This window comes from Mobula birostris, chromosome 7 (genome assembly GCF_030028105.1).
Source record: "Mobula birostris isolate sMobBir1 chromosome 7, sMobBir1.hap1, whole genome shotgun sequence".
Lineage (NCBI taxonomy): Eukaryota > Metazoa > Chordata > Chondrichthyes > Myliobatiformes > Myliobatidae > Mobula > Mobula birostris.
The window spans coordinates 26,960,389-26,979,475 of record NC_092376.1 but is presented as its reverse complement, the minus strand read 5'-3'; the positions used below and the strand labels follow the sequence as shown (position 1 = coordinate 26,979,475).

General features: G+C 42.4%; 1 protein-coding gene across 6 annotated transcripts in view; it reads right to left on the bottom strand.

Moving 5' to 3' along the window:
• Positions 1-19,087, bottom strand: part of alg8 (ALG8 alpha-1,3-glucosyltransferase) — a 51,805-nt gene that overhangs the window by 25,095 nt on the left and 7,623 nt on the right. For 3 of the 6 annotated variants that reach the window (XM_072262770.1, XM_072262772.1, XM_072262774.1), the window contains exon 1: positions 2,431-2,514. The exons of 1 other annotated variant lie outside the window; for it this stretch is intronic. In XM_072262770.1, coding sequence (XP_072118871.1) covers positions 2,431-2,513 — 83 coding nt within the window. In that variant the 5' untranslated portion in view covers position 2,514. Of the gene's footprint in view, positions 1-479; positions 554-2,214; positions 2,229-2,430; positions 2,515-19,087 lie in introns of those variants that run through there. 2 more of the 6 variants (XM_072262777.1, XM_072262776.1) reach the window with 2 other exon arrangements.

The window sequence follows — 19,087 nt, the reverse complement described above, 5'->3', positions numbered from 1 at the left end:
TAGATCCCACCTCGAGCCAATGTGAAACAGGCTCTAAACGAACTGAGCAACATAATAAGCAGACATGATGGCTTCCCTATCAGTTTGGGAGATTTTAACCAGGACAGCTTGAAAAAGTCTCTAAATAATTATTACCCACAAACCACTTGTAGAACCAGAGGAACCAACACACCGGCCACTGTTACACCACCAAGAGCACTTACTGTGATATCACACGCCCACATATTGGAAAGTCTGATCACCTTTCTATACTGCTACTCCCTGAGCATAGGCAGAGACTGAAGACTGCCGCACCAGCAGTGAGGACCAAGAAAGTATGGATAAGGGAAGCACAGCAGTGCTTACAGGCCTGCTTTGAATTGGTGGCCTGGACTAAATTCAGGGATTCATTGAGTCTGAATGATTACACCATAGCTGACATTGAATTCATTAAAATCTGTGTGGATGAGTGTGTGCCTTCGAGAACATACTGTACATACCCAAATCTAACGCCGTGGATGAGCCAGGAGCTTTGTAGTCTGCTGAGGGCTTGATCTGTGGCATTCAAGTCGGGTGACCCAGGTCTGTACAAGAAAACCAGGTGCGACTTGTGGAGGGCTATCTCAAGAGCAAAGGAACACATCCAAATGAGGCTGGAGGTGGAATCGGATGCACGTCAACCCTGGCAGGGTTTGCAGCCATTACTTTCTACAAAGCGGAATCTAACATTGTGAATGGCAGTGATGCTTCACTCCCAGATGAGCTCAGTGCCTTTTATACACGCTTTGAAAGGCAGAATAAAACTACAGCTATGAGGATCTCTGCAGCACCCGGTGACCCTGTGATCTCCGTCTTGGTGACCAATATCAGGCTGTCTTTCCAGAGGATGAACCCGTGCCAACCAACTGGTGAAAGTGTCCAAAGACATTATCTATCTCTCATACTACAGTTGGAAGTTCCCACCAGCTTCAAAAGGGCAACAACTATACCTATGCCCAAGAAAAGCCGGGTGAGCTGCTTTAATGACTATCATCCAGTAGCACTGACATTAACGGTGATGAAGTGCTTTGAAAGGTTGGTTATGGCTAGAAATAACTCCTGTCTCAGCAAGGACCTGGACCCACTGCAATTTGCCCATCGCCACAATAGGTCGACAGCTGATACAATCTCATTGGCTCTTCATGCAGCCTTGGATCACCTGGACAATACAAATACCTATGTCAGGATGCTGTTTATTTTCTACAGCTCAGCATTTAACACAATCATTCCTACAGTTCTGATTGAAAAGCTCCAGAACCTGGCCCTCTGTACTTCCTTCTGAAACTGGATCCCTGACTTCTCAACTGGAAGATCACAATCTAGGCGGACTGAAAATAACATTTCCACCTCACTGACAATCAACACTGGCACAACTCTAGGACATGTGCTTAGCCCACTGCTCTACTCTCTCTACACCCCAGGCACAGCTCAAATTTGCTGACAATACAACTACTGTTGGCAGAATTTCAGATGGTGATGAGGGGGAATACAGGAGTGAGATACATCAGTTGAGGTATTGCAGCAAAAGCCTTGCACTCAGTGTCAGCAGGACTAAAGAACTGGTTGTGGACTTCAGAAAGGGTAAGGTGGGGAAACATACACCAGTTCTCATAGCAGGGTCAGAAGTGGAAAGACTGGGCAAGTCCAAGTTCCTGGGTGTTATTATCTTCTGAGGGTCTATCGTGGACCCAGCATATAAATGCAGCTACGACAGCGGCCGTATTTCAATAGGAGTGTGAGATTTGGTATGTCACCAAAGTAATTTGCACATTTCTACAGATGCACCTTGGAGGGCATTCTAACCGGCTGCATCACCATCTGGTATGGGGTGGTGAGGGGGTCGAGGGGAGTAGTGGTGATACTACTGCACAGGATCGAAATAAGCTGTAGAGAGTTATAAACTTAGTTAGCTCCATCAGCGGCACTGGCCTCCGAGGAATTCAAGACATCTTCAAGGACCGATGCCTCAAAAAAGTGGCATCCAAATATTAAGGGCACCCATTACCCAGGTCATGCATTGTTCTCATTGCTACCATCAGGAAAGAGGTACAGAAGCCTGTCGGCCATTCAGCAACAGCTTCTTCCCCTCTGCCATCCGATTTCTGAGTGGACATTGAACCCATGAACTGTACTACCTTTATATTTTTATTTTTGTACTACTTATTTAATTTAACTATTTAATATATATATACTTACTGTAATTCACGGTTTTTCCCTTATTATTATGTATTGCATTGTACTGCTGCCGCAAAGACAGCAAATTTCACGACATCTACCGGCGATAATTAAACCTGATTCTGAACAATTGACACTGCAGCGCTCACAGAGCCGCCCAAAAGGCGGAAAGTAATATTGTAAATCATCCAAACTCGCACTGTACAGATAAAGTCTCTGACTAGAGGCAGTTCTTACTAAGTAGGAATAAGCAGACATTTTAAGAGAGTCACGCCAAAGGCGAGCGGCAACATCCACCCTCCCATCCTGGACGCCGCCATAGCTGTTTCACACAACTTTATTCAAACCTACTGCTGCGAGCAGAGCAAGCGCAGGGCATCTCCCTGAGCTCGATGTTAGCTGCATCATCTATAGTTGATGCAAGCCTGTTGCGTTTCCATTCGCATTATTCTGCTAGTTGCCTCAGAAAATGCTTGCTTTACATTAGTTTTTTAAAAAAATAAATGTAATACAAAGTCAGCTTCTGTTGCTTGTTGCAATTATGACAGTTTGAAATAAAGTTCAAAATGGTCATGGGCCAGTATTTGGAGTTTAAAAAATTCTCACTGTTCACATCAGAAGCCAAGATTTGCACACGTTCCTGGTTTCCCAGCAGTATTGCAACATACTTTCTGGATTTATTTTTGTATATTTTTTTCTGAATTCCAATAGAGACTCAAGAGACGGCAAATGCTGGCATCCGGAGCAACATACAGATGCTAAAGGCCAGGCATACAGCCCGCACTTTGTGTGTTGCTCCTAAAGTACAATTACATTATTGTTTTACAAACTCTGTCTTGTACGTTTATCTTTATGTGAGTTGCAATTCCTTTGGTTAAATATTTTAAAATCTATTCTTTTAATTAAAAAAATATATTTCAGCTTTTGGGTGTTAGTGCCAATATTTATTTTAGCTTCTACTAAATGTTTCACATATCAAGGAAGAACTTTTTTTTCCCCTTCAGGTTTGATACCTGTGAAAGTACTTCAATATGATTAGCTGTTCGCATAGTATATATTCCAATATTTATTTCACCCAGTATGAAGTGTTTAAAATATTAGCTAAAATTGTTTCTTCCTTAATTGTCTGTGAGAACTGATTAACTAGATGATTATGATATTTGCTAAATGCCAAAAATGTCTTTGTATTAATGCCTGCCAACTGCAAACATCAGAAAGTGGGAAGCTTACAATATAGAAGCTCAGTGTTCCGTCTTTATCTGCAGTTTTCATGGAATCATAGATACTATGATATACTATACAGCATTGCAAATGTGTTGTCGATGCTTATAATCTGCAACAATTTGCTGTGGTGGGATTGAATTCTATCAGCAGATCACCAGGACACTCTTGTATCAGTGTATTACCAATTGCTGTATACTTTTAATCCCTGCAGTCTGGCCTCACAATCTACCTCATTATGATCCTGCACTTGCCCTGTAACTCTTATACACTGTTATTGTTTTACTTTGTCTTACCTCAATGCACTGTGTGTTGATTGTACGCAAAAGAAGCTTTTCACTGTATCATGTACGTGTGACACTAATAAACCAATACCAAGATTTTCAATAAGTTTAAATAAATTTATTATTTTTGTTAGCAAATGGTTTAGCAGTAACTAAGGTATCACTTGTGTCAAATATGCCTAGATAACAATGTAGATTCCTTAGCAAAACCAGCATTGATATTCCGTACAAATACAAGCGTTTCTTTCCAAGCTTCAATAGGTAAAAGTATTATGATGTACAGAATCTCCATGTTGTTTTTACTTAATTAATAAACTTTTTTTTTCCTAGGAGCAAACAAGATTATACATCATTGTGCAGAGTCAGTCCATTATGATTTTCAGGTATTTGTAAACTTGAGCAGGAATAGGTGGTCCACAGTGTGGTGTAGACCAATCAAAAATTGACACTATGATGGTAATCTAATGTCACATAGTATGTGGAATGAAGAATATCAATTAAAAGATTCAAGTAATATCATTTTAATGATTACAAGAGATGATTTGCAAGCAGTCAGTGATTAATTTGCTGGTTATGGAGTTCTTATCTAGTAGTGCAGTGGTTAGCACAACACTTCACAGTAGCAGCAACCCAGGTTCATTTCATGCCACTGCCAGTAAGGAGTTTGTATGTTCTCCCTGTGATTGTGTGGGTTCCCTCTGGGCGCTCGGGCTCCCTCCCACAATCCAAAGACGTACCGGTTAATTGGTCATTTTAAATTGTCTCACGATAAGACTAGGGTTAAATCGAGGGTTGCTGGGCAGCGCAGCTCGAAAGGACAGAAGGGTCTATTCCCTGCTGCATCTCAATAAATAAATAAATAAATAAATAAATGTGGGAGATTGAGCAATTTAGAAATGGAATGGGCAAGGTGCTTGTTTTCAATAATTGGGGCCAACAGGCTCTGGAGCTCTGATTCCCTTCCTCAGTGTCTGCCTGTTTTTCTCTTCTACAATGATATTGAAAACCTTTCTCTTTGACCAAATAGGGACAGAAGAGACTTTGACAAACTTGCAGAGATGTGTGGTGGAGAGTATATTGACAGACAGCATCACTGCCCAGTATGGAAATACCAATGCCCTTGGAAGGAAAATCCTACAAAAAGTAGTGGATGCAGCCCAGTACATCACAGGTAAATCCCTCCCCACCATTGAGCACATCGACACAGAGCACTACCGTAGGAAAGCAGCATCCATCATCCTTCTTGCTGCTGCCATCAGGAAGAAGGTACAGGAGCCTCAGGATTCAGGAACAGTTATTACCGCTCAGTCATCAGGCTCTTGAAACAAAGGGGACAACTTCACTTGACCTTCCACTAGCTTCTCACAGTAAGTTGCTGGAATTTTGTTCCATTCCTCTAGGCAGAACTGGTGTATCTGAGTCAGGTTTGCAGGCCTCCTTGCTCGCACACGCTTTTTCAATTCTGCCCAAAATTTTTTTTAAATCGGATTGAGGTCAAAAAATGATGTCAAGACTGGCTCATCCTTGGGAGCAATTTCCAAACGCCTGAAGGTACCACGTTCATCTGTACAAACAATGGTATGCAAGTATAAACACCATGGGACCACGCAGCAGTCACAACACTCAGGAAGGAGATGCATTCTGTCTCCTAGAGATGAATGTACTTTGGCGCGAAAAGTGCAAATCAATCCCAGAACAACAGCAAAGGACCTTGTGAAGCTGCTGGAGGAAAGAGGTAGACAAGTATCTATATCCACAGTAAAATGAGTCCTATATCGACATAACCTGAAAGGCTGCTCAGCAAGGAAGAAGCCACTGCTCCAAAACTGCCATAAAAAAGCCAGACTACAGTTTGCAAGTGCACATGGGGACAAAGATCTTACTTTTTGGAGAAATGTTCTCTGGTCTGATGAAACAAAAATTGAACTGTTTGGCCATAATGACCATCGTTATGTTTGGAGGAAAAAGGGTGAAGCTTGCAAGCCGAAGAACACCATCCCAACCGTGAAGCATGGGGGTGGCAGCATCATGTTGTGGGGGTGCTTTGCTGCAGGAGGGACTGGTGCACTTCACAAAATAGATGGCATCAAGAGGAAGGAAAATTATGTGGATATTATTGAAGCAACATCTCAAGACATCACCCAGGAAGTTAAGGCTCAGGGGCAAATGGGTCTTCCAAATGGACAATAACCCCAAGCATACTTCCAAAGTTGTGGCAAAGTTGCTTAAGGACAACAAAGTCAAGGTATTGGAGTGGCCATCACAAAGCCTTGACCTCAATCCAATAGAAAATTTGTGGGTAGAACTGAAAAAGCGTGTGCAAGCAAGGAGGCCTACAAACCTGACTCAGTTACACCAGTTCTGTCTGGAGGAATGGAACAAAATTCCAGCAACTTACTGTGTGGAAGGCTACCCAAAACGTTTGACCCAAGTTAAACAATTTAAAGGCAATGCTACCAAATACTAACAAAGTGTATGTAAACTTCTGACCCACTGGAAAAGTGATGAAAGAAATTAAGAGCTGAAATAAATCATTCTCTCTACTATTATTCTGACATTTCACATTCTTGAAATAGTGATCCTAACTGACCTAAGACAGGGAATGTTTTCTAGGATTTAATGGCAGGAATTGTGAAAAACTGAGTTTAAATGTATTTGGCTAAGGTGTATGTAAACTTCTGACTTCAACTGTATGTACTTTGATAATAAATTTACTCTAAACTTTGAAGATACTGGAATCTGGAGCAACTCACAAGCTGCTGGAGAAAGTCAGAGAAACAAAAAAAACGTCATCTTTTAGACAAGGTGAATGGTCTTGACCTGAAACAACAACTATCTGGGTTCTTGCTGTACACACTGTCAGACTCGCTGAGTTCCCGCAGTGTCTTTGTGTTGCTTTTTAAAGGAACAATAGGAGGGGTGATTGATAAGTTCATGGCCTAAGGTAGAATAAGTCAATTTTAGAAAACCTAGCACATTTATTTTTCCTATATTTACACAGTTAGTCCAGCGGTCGTGGAGCATACAGCTCCCTTCTTTGTAGAAGTCGGCATCTTGGACCTCCAGAAAGTGGTCCACAGCAGGGGTGATTGATAAGTTTGTGGCCTTAGGTAGAAGGAGATGAGTTATTAACTTCAAACTTTCTACATAATCACTCAAAGACTTGAACTGCACATACATGTAACGAGAGCTGTATAGCTCATCTCCTTCTACCTTAGGCCACGAACTTATTAATCACCCCTGCTGTGGACCACTTTCTGGAGGTCCAAGACGCCGACTTCTACAAAGAAGGGATCCGTGTGCTCCACGACCGCTGGACTAACTGTGTAAATGTAGGAGGGGACTATGTTGAAAAATAAATGTGCTAGGTATTTAAAAATTGACTCCTTCTACCTTAGGCCACAAACTTATCAAACACCCCTCATAAAAGTAAAGATTGTTGAAATTTACATGAGGTGAGTTGGTTGTAACAAAACAACCAAAATTAAACCAATGAAGTAAATAAGCATAGATCAGGTTAAAAGGTTGTCACAACATTGTGGACCAAAGGGCTTGTACCGTGCTGTACTGTTCTAAGAAACAATATTTTAAACACACATTTTACATGAAATTTATTATGAAGTACATAGCTGCAAAAAAATAATTCAGCTCCTTGGAAGAAAAAGAAGCTATTCAGTTTTCATTTAAACATAAGACACAGGAATAGAATTAGGCCCTTTGGTCCATTGAGTCTGCTCGGCCATTCCATCGTGGCTGACTTATTATCCTTCTCAATCCCATTCTCCTGCCTTCTCCCCAGAACCTTTGACACTCTTGCCAATCATGAACCTGTCAACTTCCGCTTTAAGTATACCTAATGACTTGGCCTGAAGTGCGTGGGAAACCAATGTTTGTCATCAAATCCAGTCAGTCTTATTAACCGCAATGAAGTTAACCTGCATTAGTTTTACCAGCACTGAGTGAAATGGAGGACCAGAGGGCTGGATGAAGTGGGAGGAAGAGAATGGAGAAGGAATCCACCATTCACTGCTATCTTCACGACATGTTGCAAAAACATTGGCAGATTTTTGATTTTCTGATGAGAGGGTGCAACAAAGAGGCTTTTCCAATTCTGCAGTAAATATTGTCCTTCCATTGCGTTTAAGCCACTTTCAACCCATTCTACAGTCATAAATTTCTGGTTCTGTTCTTTGGTGTTCAGAGCCACACTCTCCCCATTAACTCTATGGTAGAACTTGGAATTCAGGAGTTTCAGTAAGGCACATGATGTAGAAAATACTTGAACACTCATGATTTTTCCGGTAAAAGAACCAATATTATGTAAATGCGAGTCATAAATGATGTTAAGAATTGTATTCATTCTCACTTTAGTAGGCTTCACCGTGACTTTCTGCAAAGCCTCCAGCAGAGGTTGGATCTGAAAAAAATCAGCCTCTCTGTTCAGAAGATCCAGCTCTTGGAAATCATGTGGAAGATCCAACTGTGATGTGCGAAGGAAATTCAGGATGTAGCGAAACATTTTTCCATCTCTATCGATGAAGCAGTTTCCTTGTATATCTTTTTTAATGGGCAACGTTCCACCAAACATTGAACCAAGCATTGAGTCTGGATAGCGAGTTAAAGTTGTCAAAGAAGTGGTGTACAAGCTTCCCCCTACGTTCAGCGTTATTGGTTCAGACATGGTGAGGTCCTTATCTTAAGTTTCTGTAAGGAAAAAGTAAAATATGGGATCCAAAATGTAAGCTTAAGTTTAAAATAAATCTGCCGTTGTTGCAAAGTCCTAGACTGTTACATTCCGTCACATCCTTATAACACGTCAATGGGAGATGCAGATTAAAGCTGGCTCCATTATGTCTGCAAGCAGTTTAAACTAAACTTAAAATGCACTTGCGCAAATAAAGTAACAAATTTTCTCCTTAAATCGAGAGATGTGCATTCCATACCTAACAAAACATGGGATTTCCGGACAATCTTATTAACTTTAAGTTGCCAGACACCATTTAGAAACCTGCTGATTGCTCTTGGGTACATGATGCCTTATTTTGCAGCACAGAACAAGAGGAAAAATCACTCTTTTTGAAAAGTGCCTCTTCATTATGGAATTTCAAAACCAATAAGTAAATAGTGTTAGCATAATTAATGCTGCTGTTTCTACAAAAGTATATCTAACTTGTTATTTAAAAATATTGTTATAATATATCAATGATGAAATAGTCAATAGAATTACTCTACATCTATCACTGAAACATAATAGCATTACATACATATCATTCAAGGACTTTTACAATAGACAAAAATACTATTTAACAAATTCAGGCAGAAATTACCATCTTACTAAAATAGCGGATTTGGCCAAATGGTTACTAAACCTGAAGAAAATCACAGTGTAGCGAAAGACTCTTTAATCAGAACTTTTTTGCAGTATCAGTCTGATGCTTTGAACAGTAAGTGAAAATTATAGCAGGAACTTAAGAAAGCCTATAAAATAATATTAGACTTACATAAATCTTTAAGCAAATTGCTTTATGTTTAAAGAACTTTATTAAAAGTCCATTTAATCTAGGTAAAAAGGAATCCTCTAAAGTACAGAATTAGGAACAAAGTATTGAAAAGAGTTTTATTCAAAGGCCACAAAAGGTATTAAAGTAGGAATATCTCTGACCACAAAATCATTGATTTGAAATTTTTTTCAACTAAATCCATTAAAACTCTACCAAAATTCCAGGATATTCTGTATTTAGTCATTTAAAAGGTGCAACAAAAACATGGTCACACCCAGAATACTGAGTTTTAGACACCTGTTTAAAGGTTCTCTCTCTGTGACTATCCAAATGTGTTAGGTTCTCTCACAGCTAACTCCTGGAAACAATCACCTAGTCACTAAATCTAATAGAGGGCTTGGTGGAAGATGTGAAGAATTCTGAGAAAGGTACAGTGCAATGCAGGAATTCTAAACCTTACCTTCAATTCAAAGGAATGCACAGAACAGGTGTCTTAGAAAGGTAGTTTTATTAATCCCATAATGCACTTCAGTTAGTCACTTCAAAACACACCTGATGAACAGGAATTGCAACATGACACGTAACACCTGCTGAAGGTTTAGGCTAATCACTGGCAAACATTTACTAATTTCCTGATCAAAACATTGTGCAATAAAAACGCCCCACAAGCTGGCCACATGGTAACTGTGACCAGAAAAACTGAAACCTTTCTGATTGAAGATCTTTCTTCAGGCCCAGGAAAAGTTAGAGAGCAGGCATATTTTAAGTTATAGAGAAGGCATGGGGTAGAGAGAACACAGAGGATGTCTGTGATAGGGGAGCAGCAAAGAGATTGAAAGGCACAATTGGTGGCAGTGCTTGCTGAGAATAGATGTTGAAGGCTTATTAGTTGCAGTTGCTCTATCTAGCCCTTAGAACTCGACATTAAATTCAAGAATTTCAAATAACCACCCTTTTCAGATGATGCCAACACTGGCCAGTTATGATGAAAGACCTTCATTCTTTCACACTACCTCTAGTATTCCTATTTTATTTAAAATTTCCCATCAATTACAACATATCTTGCAGTTCCAGCAATTTTCTCTCTCTTTTATACTCATTCATTTCTCTCTAATTAAATCTCCTTCTGACAGAGCAGCTGCAACAAGCAAACCCTCACCAATCTTGTCATACTTGACATTCAGCCTTGATTACTCTCCACCCTGTCACATTTTTTTTGTTCTCCCCACCTTCTTCTTTGATTTCTAATTCTTCCTACTTTTGATGAAAGCTTATCAACATGAAACATTAATTCATTTTTTCCCTTCACGGATGAGGTCTAATCCGATGGGTATTTCCAGCATTTTGTTTACATTTCAGCCAATACAGATCTTGATCTTGTGATGAGCCTGAATTCAGTGCATGGCAGAATTTACAATGTAGCTTGATCTCCCAGACACAAACGAGAACTCGGGATCATGGTTTGAAGGTGAAAGGTGAAATGTTTAAGGGGAACATGAGGGAGAACTTCTTCACTCAGAGGGTGGCGAGAGTGTGGAATGAGCTGTCAGAAGAAGCGGTGGATGTGGGATTGATTTCAACACTTAAGAGAAGTTTGGATAATTACATGATAGGAAGGGTATGGAGGGCTATGGTCCACGTGCAGCTTGATTGGACGAAGCAGAATTATAATTTGGCATAGACTAGATGTGTCAAAGGGCCTATTTCTGTGCTACAGGACTCTGACAAACACTAAGAAGACTGATATAAATAGTCATAGTCATAGTCATACTTTATTGATCCCGGGGGAAATTGGTTTTCGGTACAGTTGCACCATAAATAATAAATAGTAATAGAACCATAAATAGTTAAATAGTAATATGTAAATTATGCCAGTAAATTATGAAATAAGTCCAGGACCAGCCTATCGGCACAGGGTGTCTGACCCTCCAAGGGAGGAGTTGTAAAGTTTGATGGCCACAGGCAGGAATGACTTCCTATGACGCTCTGTGCTGCATCTTGGAGGAATGAGTCTCTGGCTGAATGTACTCCTGTGCCCACCCAGTACATTATGTAGTGGATGGGAGACCTTGACCAAGATGGCATGTAACTTAGACAGCATCCTCTTTTCAGACACCACCATCAGAGAGTCCAGTTCCATCCCCACAACATCACTGGCCTTAGAGAATAGTTTGTTGATCCTGTTGGTGTCAGCTACCCTCAGCCTGCTGCCCCAGCACACAACAGCAAACATGATAGCACTGGCCACCACAGACTCGTAGAATATCCTCAGCATCGTCCGGCAGATGTTAAAGGACCTCAGTCTCCTCAGGAAGTAGAGATGGCTCTGACTCTTCTTGTAGACAGCCTCAGTGTTCTTTGACCAGTCCAGTTTATTGTCAATTCGTATCCCCAGGTATTTGTAATCCTCCACCATGTCCACACTGACCCCCTGGATGGAAACAGGGGTCACTGTACCTTAGTTCTCCTCAGGTCTACCACCAGCTCCTCAGTCTTTTTCACATTAAGCTGCAGATAATTCTGCTCACACCATGTGACAAAGTTTCCTACAGTAGCCCTGTACTCAACCTCATCTCCCTTGCTGATGCATCCAACTATGGCAGAGTCATCCGAAAACTTCTGAAGATGACAAGACTCTGTGCAGTAGTTGAAGTCCGAGGTGTAAACGGTGAAGAGAAAGGGAGACAAGACAGTCCCCTGTGGAGCCCCAGTGCTGCTGATCACTCTGTCAGACACACAGTGTTGCAAGCACACGTACTGTGGTCTGCCAGTCAGGTAATCAAGAATCCATGACACCAGGAAAGCATCCACCTGCATCGCTGTCAGCTTCTCCCCCAGCAGAGCAGGGCGGATGGTGTTGAACGTACTGGAGAAGTCAAAAAACATAACCCTCACAGTGCTCGCTGGCTTGTCCAGGTGGGCGTAGACACGGTTCAGCAGGTAGACGATGGCATCCTTAACTCCTAGTCGGGGCTGGTAGGCGAACTGGAGGGGATCTAAGTGTGGTCTGACCATAGGCCGGAGCAGCTCCAGAACAAATCTCTCCAGGGTCTTCGTGATGTGGGAGGTCAATGCCACCGGTCTGTAGCCATTGAGGCCGCTGGGGCGTGGCATCTTTGGCACAGGGACGAGGCAGGACGTTTTCCACAGTACAGGAATCCTCTGGAGCCTCAGGCTCAGGTTGAATACATGGTGAAGTACCCCACGTAGCTGAGGGGCACAGGCTTTGAGCACCCTGGTACTGACACCATCTGGTCCTGCAGCCTTGCTTGGGTTAAGACGTTTCAGCTGTCTTCTCACCTGTTCAGCCATGAAGCCCACAGTGGTGGTTTTGTGTGGGGGAGGGGTATAGTCATGAGAGCAGGGTGGGGGAACTGTCAGGAGGGGTAGGAGGGAAGAGCCGAACATGTGTTGATTGGGGGCCAACCACAGATGGCTCACGTGGGGGATGGGCAGGGGTCACAATGTCAAATCTGTTAAAGAACAGGTTAAGTTCGTTGGCCCTGTCCACACTGCCCTCAGCTCCTCTGTTGCTCGTTTGCCGGAACCCAGTGATGGTCCTCATCCCCCTTCAGACCTCTCTCATTTTGTTCTGCTGGAGTCCCCACTCAAGCTTCCTCCTGTACCTGTCTTTAGCCTCCCTGATCCTGGCTTTCAGGTCCCTCTGTATTGCCCTCAGCTCCTCCCTGTTTCCATCTCTAAACGCCCTCTTTAAATATAACAATCCTAACTGAAGTTTGTACAAAGATTATCTGGTGGAGGTAGCCTCACCCTGCCTGGGTTTGATGACGCAAGAAGTGGAACCTGGTGCTGTAAAAAAATGAATTTTATTTACTTTTCACAAACTTTATGCAATGTCATCAATGCTCTAAGCCTCCCTCAAATTAACTTGATTTCTGAGTGTCAACAACTCTTTTACTTTCTGAAGCTGAAAGTTTAACTGCTCAGTAAAGGGTTTCAGATAACACGCAGCCACATTTTGCGAAATTCACTCATGGGATGAATCGTTGTTCAATGACACACCCACAACGAGTGGATCCCAGAAGCAGCTTCAACATAAACAGAACATTAGGTAATTCACGTTGCTCAAATGCAATCAATTAACTTGCCTGAACAGATGAAATGCTGTCATTATCTATGTCCTCTTTTAGAATGATTGCCTTGTACAAGGAAGTTAACACTGCAAACCACAGAGCTCAGAACAGCAAATAACTCGAAAATGCATAGTTGCCTTTAGGGAAACATACTGCAACTTGCTGCCCTCTGCTGATAAACTGGTTGCAAATACTAAAATAATTCAAGAAAATACTGCAGGAATCTGAAAATAGAAAATAGCAAAAATACTTGGTAAGATAAGCAACCTGTGGAGGGAGAAACTCTGGTACCAGTAGATTAGTAACTTTGTGGTTTGTGAAAGACCACTAATCGTTTTTCCATTATAAGGAGTCAAAGGAGAATTATCAAATCGACATTGAGACACAGCAGAATCAGAATCGGGTTTAAAATCACTAGCAGAACCAGGAGGGTACCAGAGGGAGCATCAAAATTCTTGGTCAAGGGAATTGGTTCAAGGAGCATCTTCGATGAGAGACCAATCTCTGCTCTAAGTAGTAGAAACAAAAAGTTTGAGAAGGAAATTTAAAGACCTCAGTAAGTGGAGGCATGGTTACTAATGTGGGGTAAAAAAAGCAGGGAAGACACAGAAGGCCAGAGTTGGAGGAAAGCATGTGTTTCGGTAAAGGTCAATGGTGGAAGCAGATTGCAAAGGCAATGGGGGCAAACTCTTGGAGTGAATGCAGAGGAACTCTGGATTGAGATAGGGTAGAACAGCCTTTCTCAACCTGTCTGACCTGGAGGAAACCTTAAAATATGCTTCAGGTCACAGTAATCACAGTCACAGCTTCCATGTAAAAATCATTATATCTACAGCTCACAGTATGTTAGCATGATCAGTAAATTATAGACATAATAATCCAAAAATAATTGTCAATGCTCTTTAGAGTAGAGAATGAATTTTTAGCCAACCTTTCTTGGAAAAAATACAGGTAGTTAAGCTTAGCTTATCTTTCTTGAAATTAGTCTCTTTCTTTCCTTTTCATAAATTTTAAAAACTCATAAGGCAATAAATTTCTGTTAAATAACTGGCTTAGGACAAAATGGGATTTATTTTTTCTAAAGTAGGCTCAATAGATTTAAATTAAATAAAGGTTATAAATTGATTTTAATTAATGTGATTTACAACATGAAAATTTATTGACAATGTTGAACTGTAAAGTAACTAAAAACCATAAGCTAAAGCAATATGAATAAAATGAATGCATTCAAAGCTGGGAAAAAGCACTTCATACTCCTCATCAGTCTACCATCCCTCCCTCAGGGCAATACAGTGCTCACCAATTATCAGCCTAGTGTCCTCTCCTCCATACAATACAGTGCTCACCAATTATCAGCCTATCATCCTCTCCTCCGTGCAATACAGAACTCACCAATTATCAACCCAACATCCTCCCCTCTGTACAATGTAGCGCTCACCAATTATCAGCTTATCATCCTCCCCTCTGGACAATGTAGCGCTCACCAATTATCAGCCTATCATCCTCTCCTCTGTACAATACAGAACTCATCAATTATCAGCCTACCGTCCCTCCCTCTGTGCAATACTGCGCTCACCAATTATCAACCAATAGAGTACAGTCAACATTTCAGGTCGTGACCCTTCAGCAAGACTGGAGAAAAAAAAGATGAGGAGTCAGAGTTAGAAGGTGGGGGGAGGGGAGGAAGAAACACGAGGTGAAAGGTGAAACCGGGAGCGGGGAGGGTTAAGTAAAGAACTGGGAAGCTGATTGGTAAAAGAGATACAGGGCTGGAGAAGGGGGAATCTGATAGGAGAGGACAGAAGGCCATGGAAGAATGAAGAGGGGGAGGAGCACCAGGGGGAGGTGATGGGCAGGTGAGGAGATAAGATAAGTGAGGGAAATAGGAATGGGGAATGGTGAAGGATGGGGACAATTACCAGAAGTTCCAGATATCAATGTTCATGCCATCAAGTTGGAGGCTGCCCAGACGGAATACAAGGTGTTGCTCCTCCAAACTGTGTGTGGCCTCATCATGGCAGTAGAGGAGGCCATGAATGGACATTTCGGAATGGGAATGGGAAGTGGAATTAAAATGGGTGGCCTCTTAGAGATCCCACTTTTTCTAGCGGATGGAGCGTAGGTGCTCAGCGAAGTGGTTTCCCAATCCGCGTCGGTCTCACCGATATACAGGAGGCCACACCAGGAGCAGTGGATACAGCAGATGACCCTAACAGACTCACAGGTGAAGTGTTGCCTCACCTGGAAGGTCTGTTTGGGGCCCTGAATGGAGGTGAAGGAGGAGGTGTAGGGGCAGGTGTACCACTTGTTCCACTTGCAAGGATGAGTGCCAGGAGGGAGATCAGTGGGGAGGGGTGAATGGACAACAGAGTCGCGTAGGGAGTGATCCCTGTGGAAAACAGGAAGTGGGAGGGAGGGAAAGATGTGCTTGGTGGTGGGATCCCGTTGGAGATGGCGGAAGCTTCGGAGAATTATGTGCTGGATGCGGAGGCTGGTGGGGTGATAGGTGAGGACAAGAGGTACCTGGTGGGTTGAGGGCAGACATGCGCGAAATGGAAGAGATGTAGTTGAGGGAAGAGTTCATGGTGTAGGAAGGGAAGCTCCATTCTTTGAAGAAGGAGGACATCTGGAATGAAAAGCCTCATCCTGAAAGCAGATGCGGTGGAAACGGGGGAACTGAGAGAAGCAGGCATTTTTATATGTAACAGGGTGAGAGTCAGTGGGTTTATAAAAGACATCAGTAGTTAAGCTGTCTCCAGAGATAGTCATAGAGAGAATGAGAAAGGGGAGGTAGGTGTCAGAAATGGACCAGGTAAATTTGAGGGCAGGGTAGAAGTTGGAGGCAAAGTCGATGAAGTCGATGTAGCAGTCATCAATGCAGCATAGGAAAAGTTAGGGAGTGACACTAGTGTAGGCTTGGATGTAGCCAACAAAAAGGCATGCATAGCTGGGACCTATGTGAGTAACTTTTGTTTGAAGAAAGTGTGAGGAGCCAAAAGAGAAATCATTGAGAGTGAGGGCAAGTTCCGCTAGATAGGAGCAGAGTGGTGGTGGAGGGGAACTGGTTGGGTTTGGTGTCCAGAAAGAAGCAGAGAGCTTTGAGGCCTTCCTAGTGGGGGATGGAAGTGTATGGGGACTGGACAGCCACGGTGAAAGTAAGACATTAAGGGCCATGGTACTTGAAATTATTGAGAAGATCAAGGGTGTGTGTAGTGTCACTGATGTAGATAGGAAAGGACTGAACTGGCGGGGGGGGGTGATAAAGCTGAGTCGAAGTCTGTAGATATGAGTTGAGTGGGGCAGGAACAAGTAGAAACAATGGGTCTACCTGGACAGGCAGGTTTGTGGAACTTGGGTAGGAGGTAGAAACCGCAGGAGTGGGGTGCGCAAACAATGAGGTTGGTGGCAGTGGATGGGAGATCCCCAGAGATAATAATGTCGGTGATTGTGTGGGAGACCATGGCTTGGTGCTCCTTGGTGGGATCCCTTACGAACCCTTACCGACCTTTCACGGAACTCTGGTTGAGAAAACCTGGGGAAGGTACCTGTAGTTAAAATCTCTTTTCGAGAGCAGAACTTTAAGGTGAGAGGGGGCAATTTTTTTTCTCTAGGGAGTAGTAGGTCCCCAGGCCACACTGCCATAGTTTGCGGTGAAGGCAGACACAATGGTGGTGTTTAAGAGGTATTTAGACAGACACATGACATGAAGAGAATAGACAGAGATGAATTATGTGAACATATCTACCTGCTGTCTTCATCCTTATTTTGGAGACTCATTCTAATATATAAAAGGGAATATATTTAAGGGCATTAGATCATCATGTGGCCAGGTCCAATTAAATGCAATATGGATTTTCAAATATACGACTGGAGGAGTCTAGGTTTTTAATACATTAAGTAAAGATATGGAGGGGCAAGGACTTGGAGGGATTTCAATACAAGAATCAGATTTTAAAATTAATGCATTGGGGACAGGGATCCTAGTCATAAAATAGACATAGGTGCCTATTCTACCCGTGATGATCACATTTCAGATTCTTCCTGAATCAACTACATCTCGGCATTCAATACCATCATCACCTCAAAACTAATCAATAAGCACCAAGACGTTGGCCTCAATACCTCCTTGTGCAATTGGATCCTGGATTTCCTCACTTGTGGAGCCCAGTCAGTTTGGATAGGTAACAACACCTTCTCCACGATCTCCATCAGCACAGGTGCACCACAGGGCTGTATGCTTAGTCCCTGCTCTACTCGCTTTACACCTATGACTGTGTGGTTAAGAATAGCCCCAACACCATATTTGAGTTTGCTGATAACACCACTGTTGTGGGCCATATCAAAGGTGGTGATGAATCAGCATACAGGAGGGAGATTAAATATTTGGCTGAGTGGTATCATAACAACAATCTCTCACTCAATGTCAGCAAGACCAAGGAACTGATTGTAGATTTCAGGAGAGGGAAATTAGAGGTCCATGAGCCAGTAATCATTGGAGGATCGGAGGTGGAAAGGGTGAGCAATTTTAAATTCCTGGGTGTTACTATTTCAAAGGATCTGTCTTGGGCCCAACTCGTAAATGCAATTGCAAAGAAAGCACGACAGTGCCTCTACTTCCTTAGGAGTCTGCAGAAATTCTAAATAACATCTAAAACTTTGAGAAACTTCTATAGGTGTGTAGTGGGGAGTGTACTGACTGACTGCATCATGGCCTGGTATGGAAACACCAACTCCTTTGAATAGAAAATTGTACGAAAAGTAGTGGATTCAGCCCAGTACGTCAGGGGTAAAGCCCTCCCAACCATTGAGCACATCCACATGAGACGTTGTTATAGGAAAGCAGCATCCATCATCAGAGATCCTCACCACCCAGGCCATGCTCTCTTCTCACTGCTGCCATCAAGTAAGAAGGTACAAGGGCCTAAGGGCTTGCACCACCAGGTTCAAGAACAGTTACTACCCCTCAAACATCAGGCTGTTGTTTACACATTTTGTTGTATTCTGTACTCTGGTTGATCCTTCATTGATCCTATTGTAGTTACTATTCTATAGGTTTACTGAGTATGCCCACAGGAAAATGAATCTCAGGGTTGTATATGGTGACATATGTACTTTGGTAATAAAATTTACTTTGAATTTTGAATGATTCCTTAAGACATAGGAGCAGAACGCTGGCCCTTTGCGTTTTCTTCGCCATTCCATCATGGCTGATTTATTCTCTCTCTCAACCCCATTCTCCTATCTTCTCTCTGTAACCCTTGACACACTAATCAAGAACCTATCAACTGCCACTTCAAATACATCTAATAACTTGGCCCCCACAGCTGTCAGTGGCAACAAGCACCCTCTGGCCAAAGAAATTCTTCCTCATCTCTATTCTAAAGGGGCATCCTTGAATTCTGAGGCTATGCCCTCTGGTCCTAGGCTCCCCCATTATAGGAAACATCTACTCTGTCTGGGCCTTTCAATATTCGTTTGAGCCATCAAACTCTCCTCATATGTTAACCCTTTCATGCCTGGGAAAATTCTTGTGAACCACCTCTGGATCCTCTCCAATGCTAGCATACCCTTTCTTAGATAAAGGGGCAAAAACTGCTCACAGTAGTCTTAAGTGTGGTCTGACCAGGTCTTATAAAGCCTCAGTATTACATCCTTGCTTTTAGATTCTAGCCCTCAGAAAATGAGTTTTATCACCACTATGCTGGATTAAATGGTACTTTTTGCTATCAAAATTAATTTAAGTGAAACGAGTGTCTCGGTCAAGGACAGTGTTCACTGCCCTTCTCCACAGGCC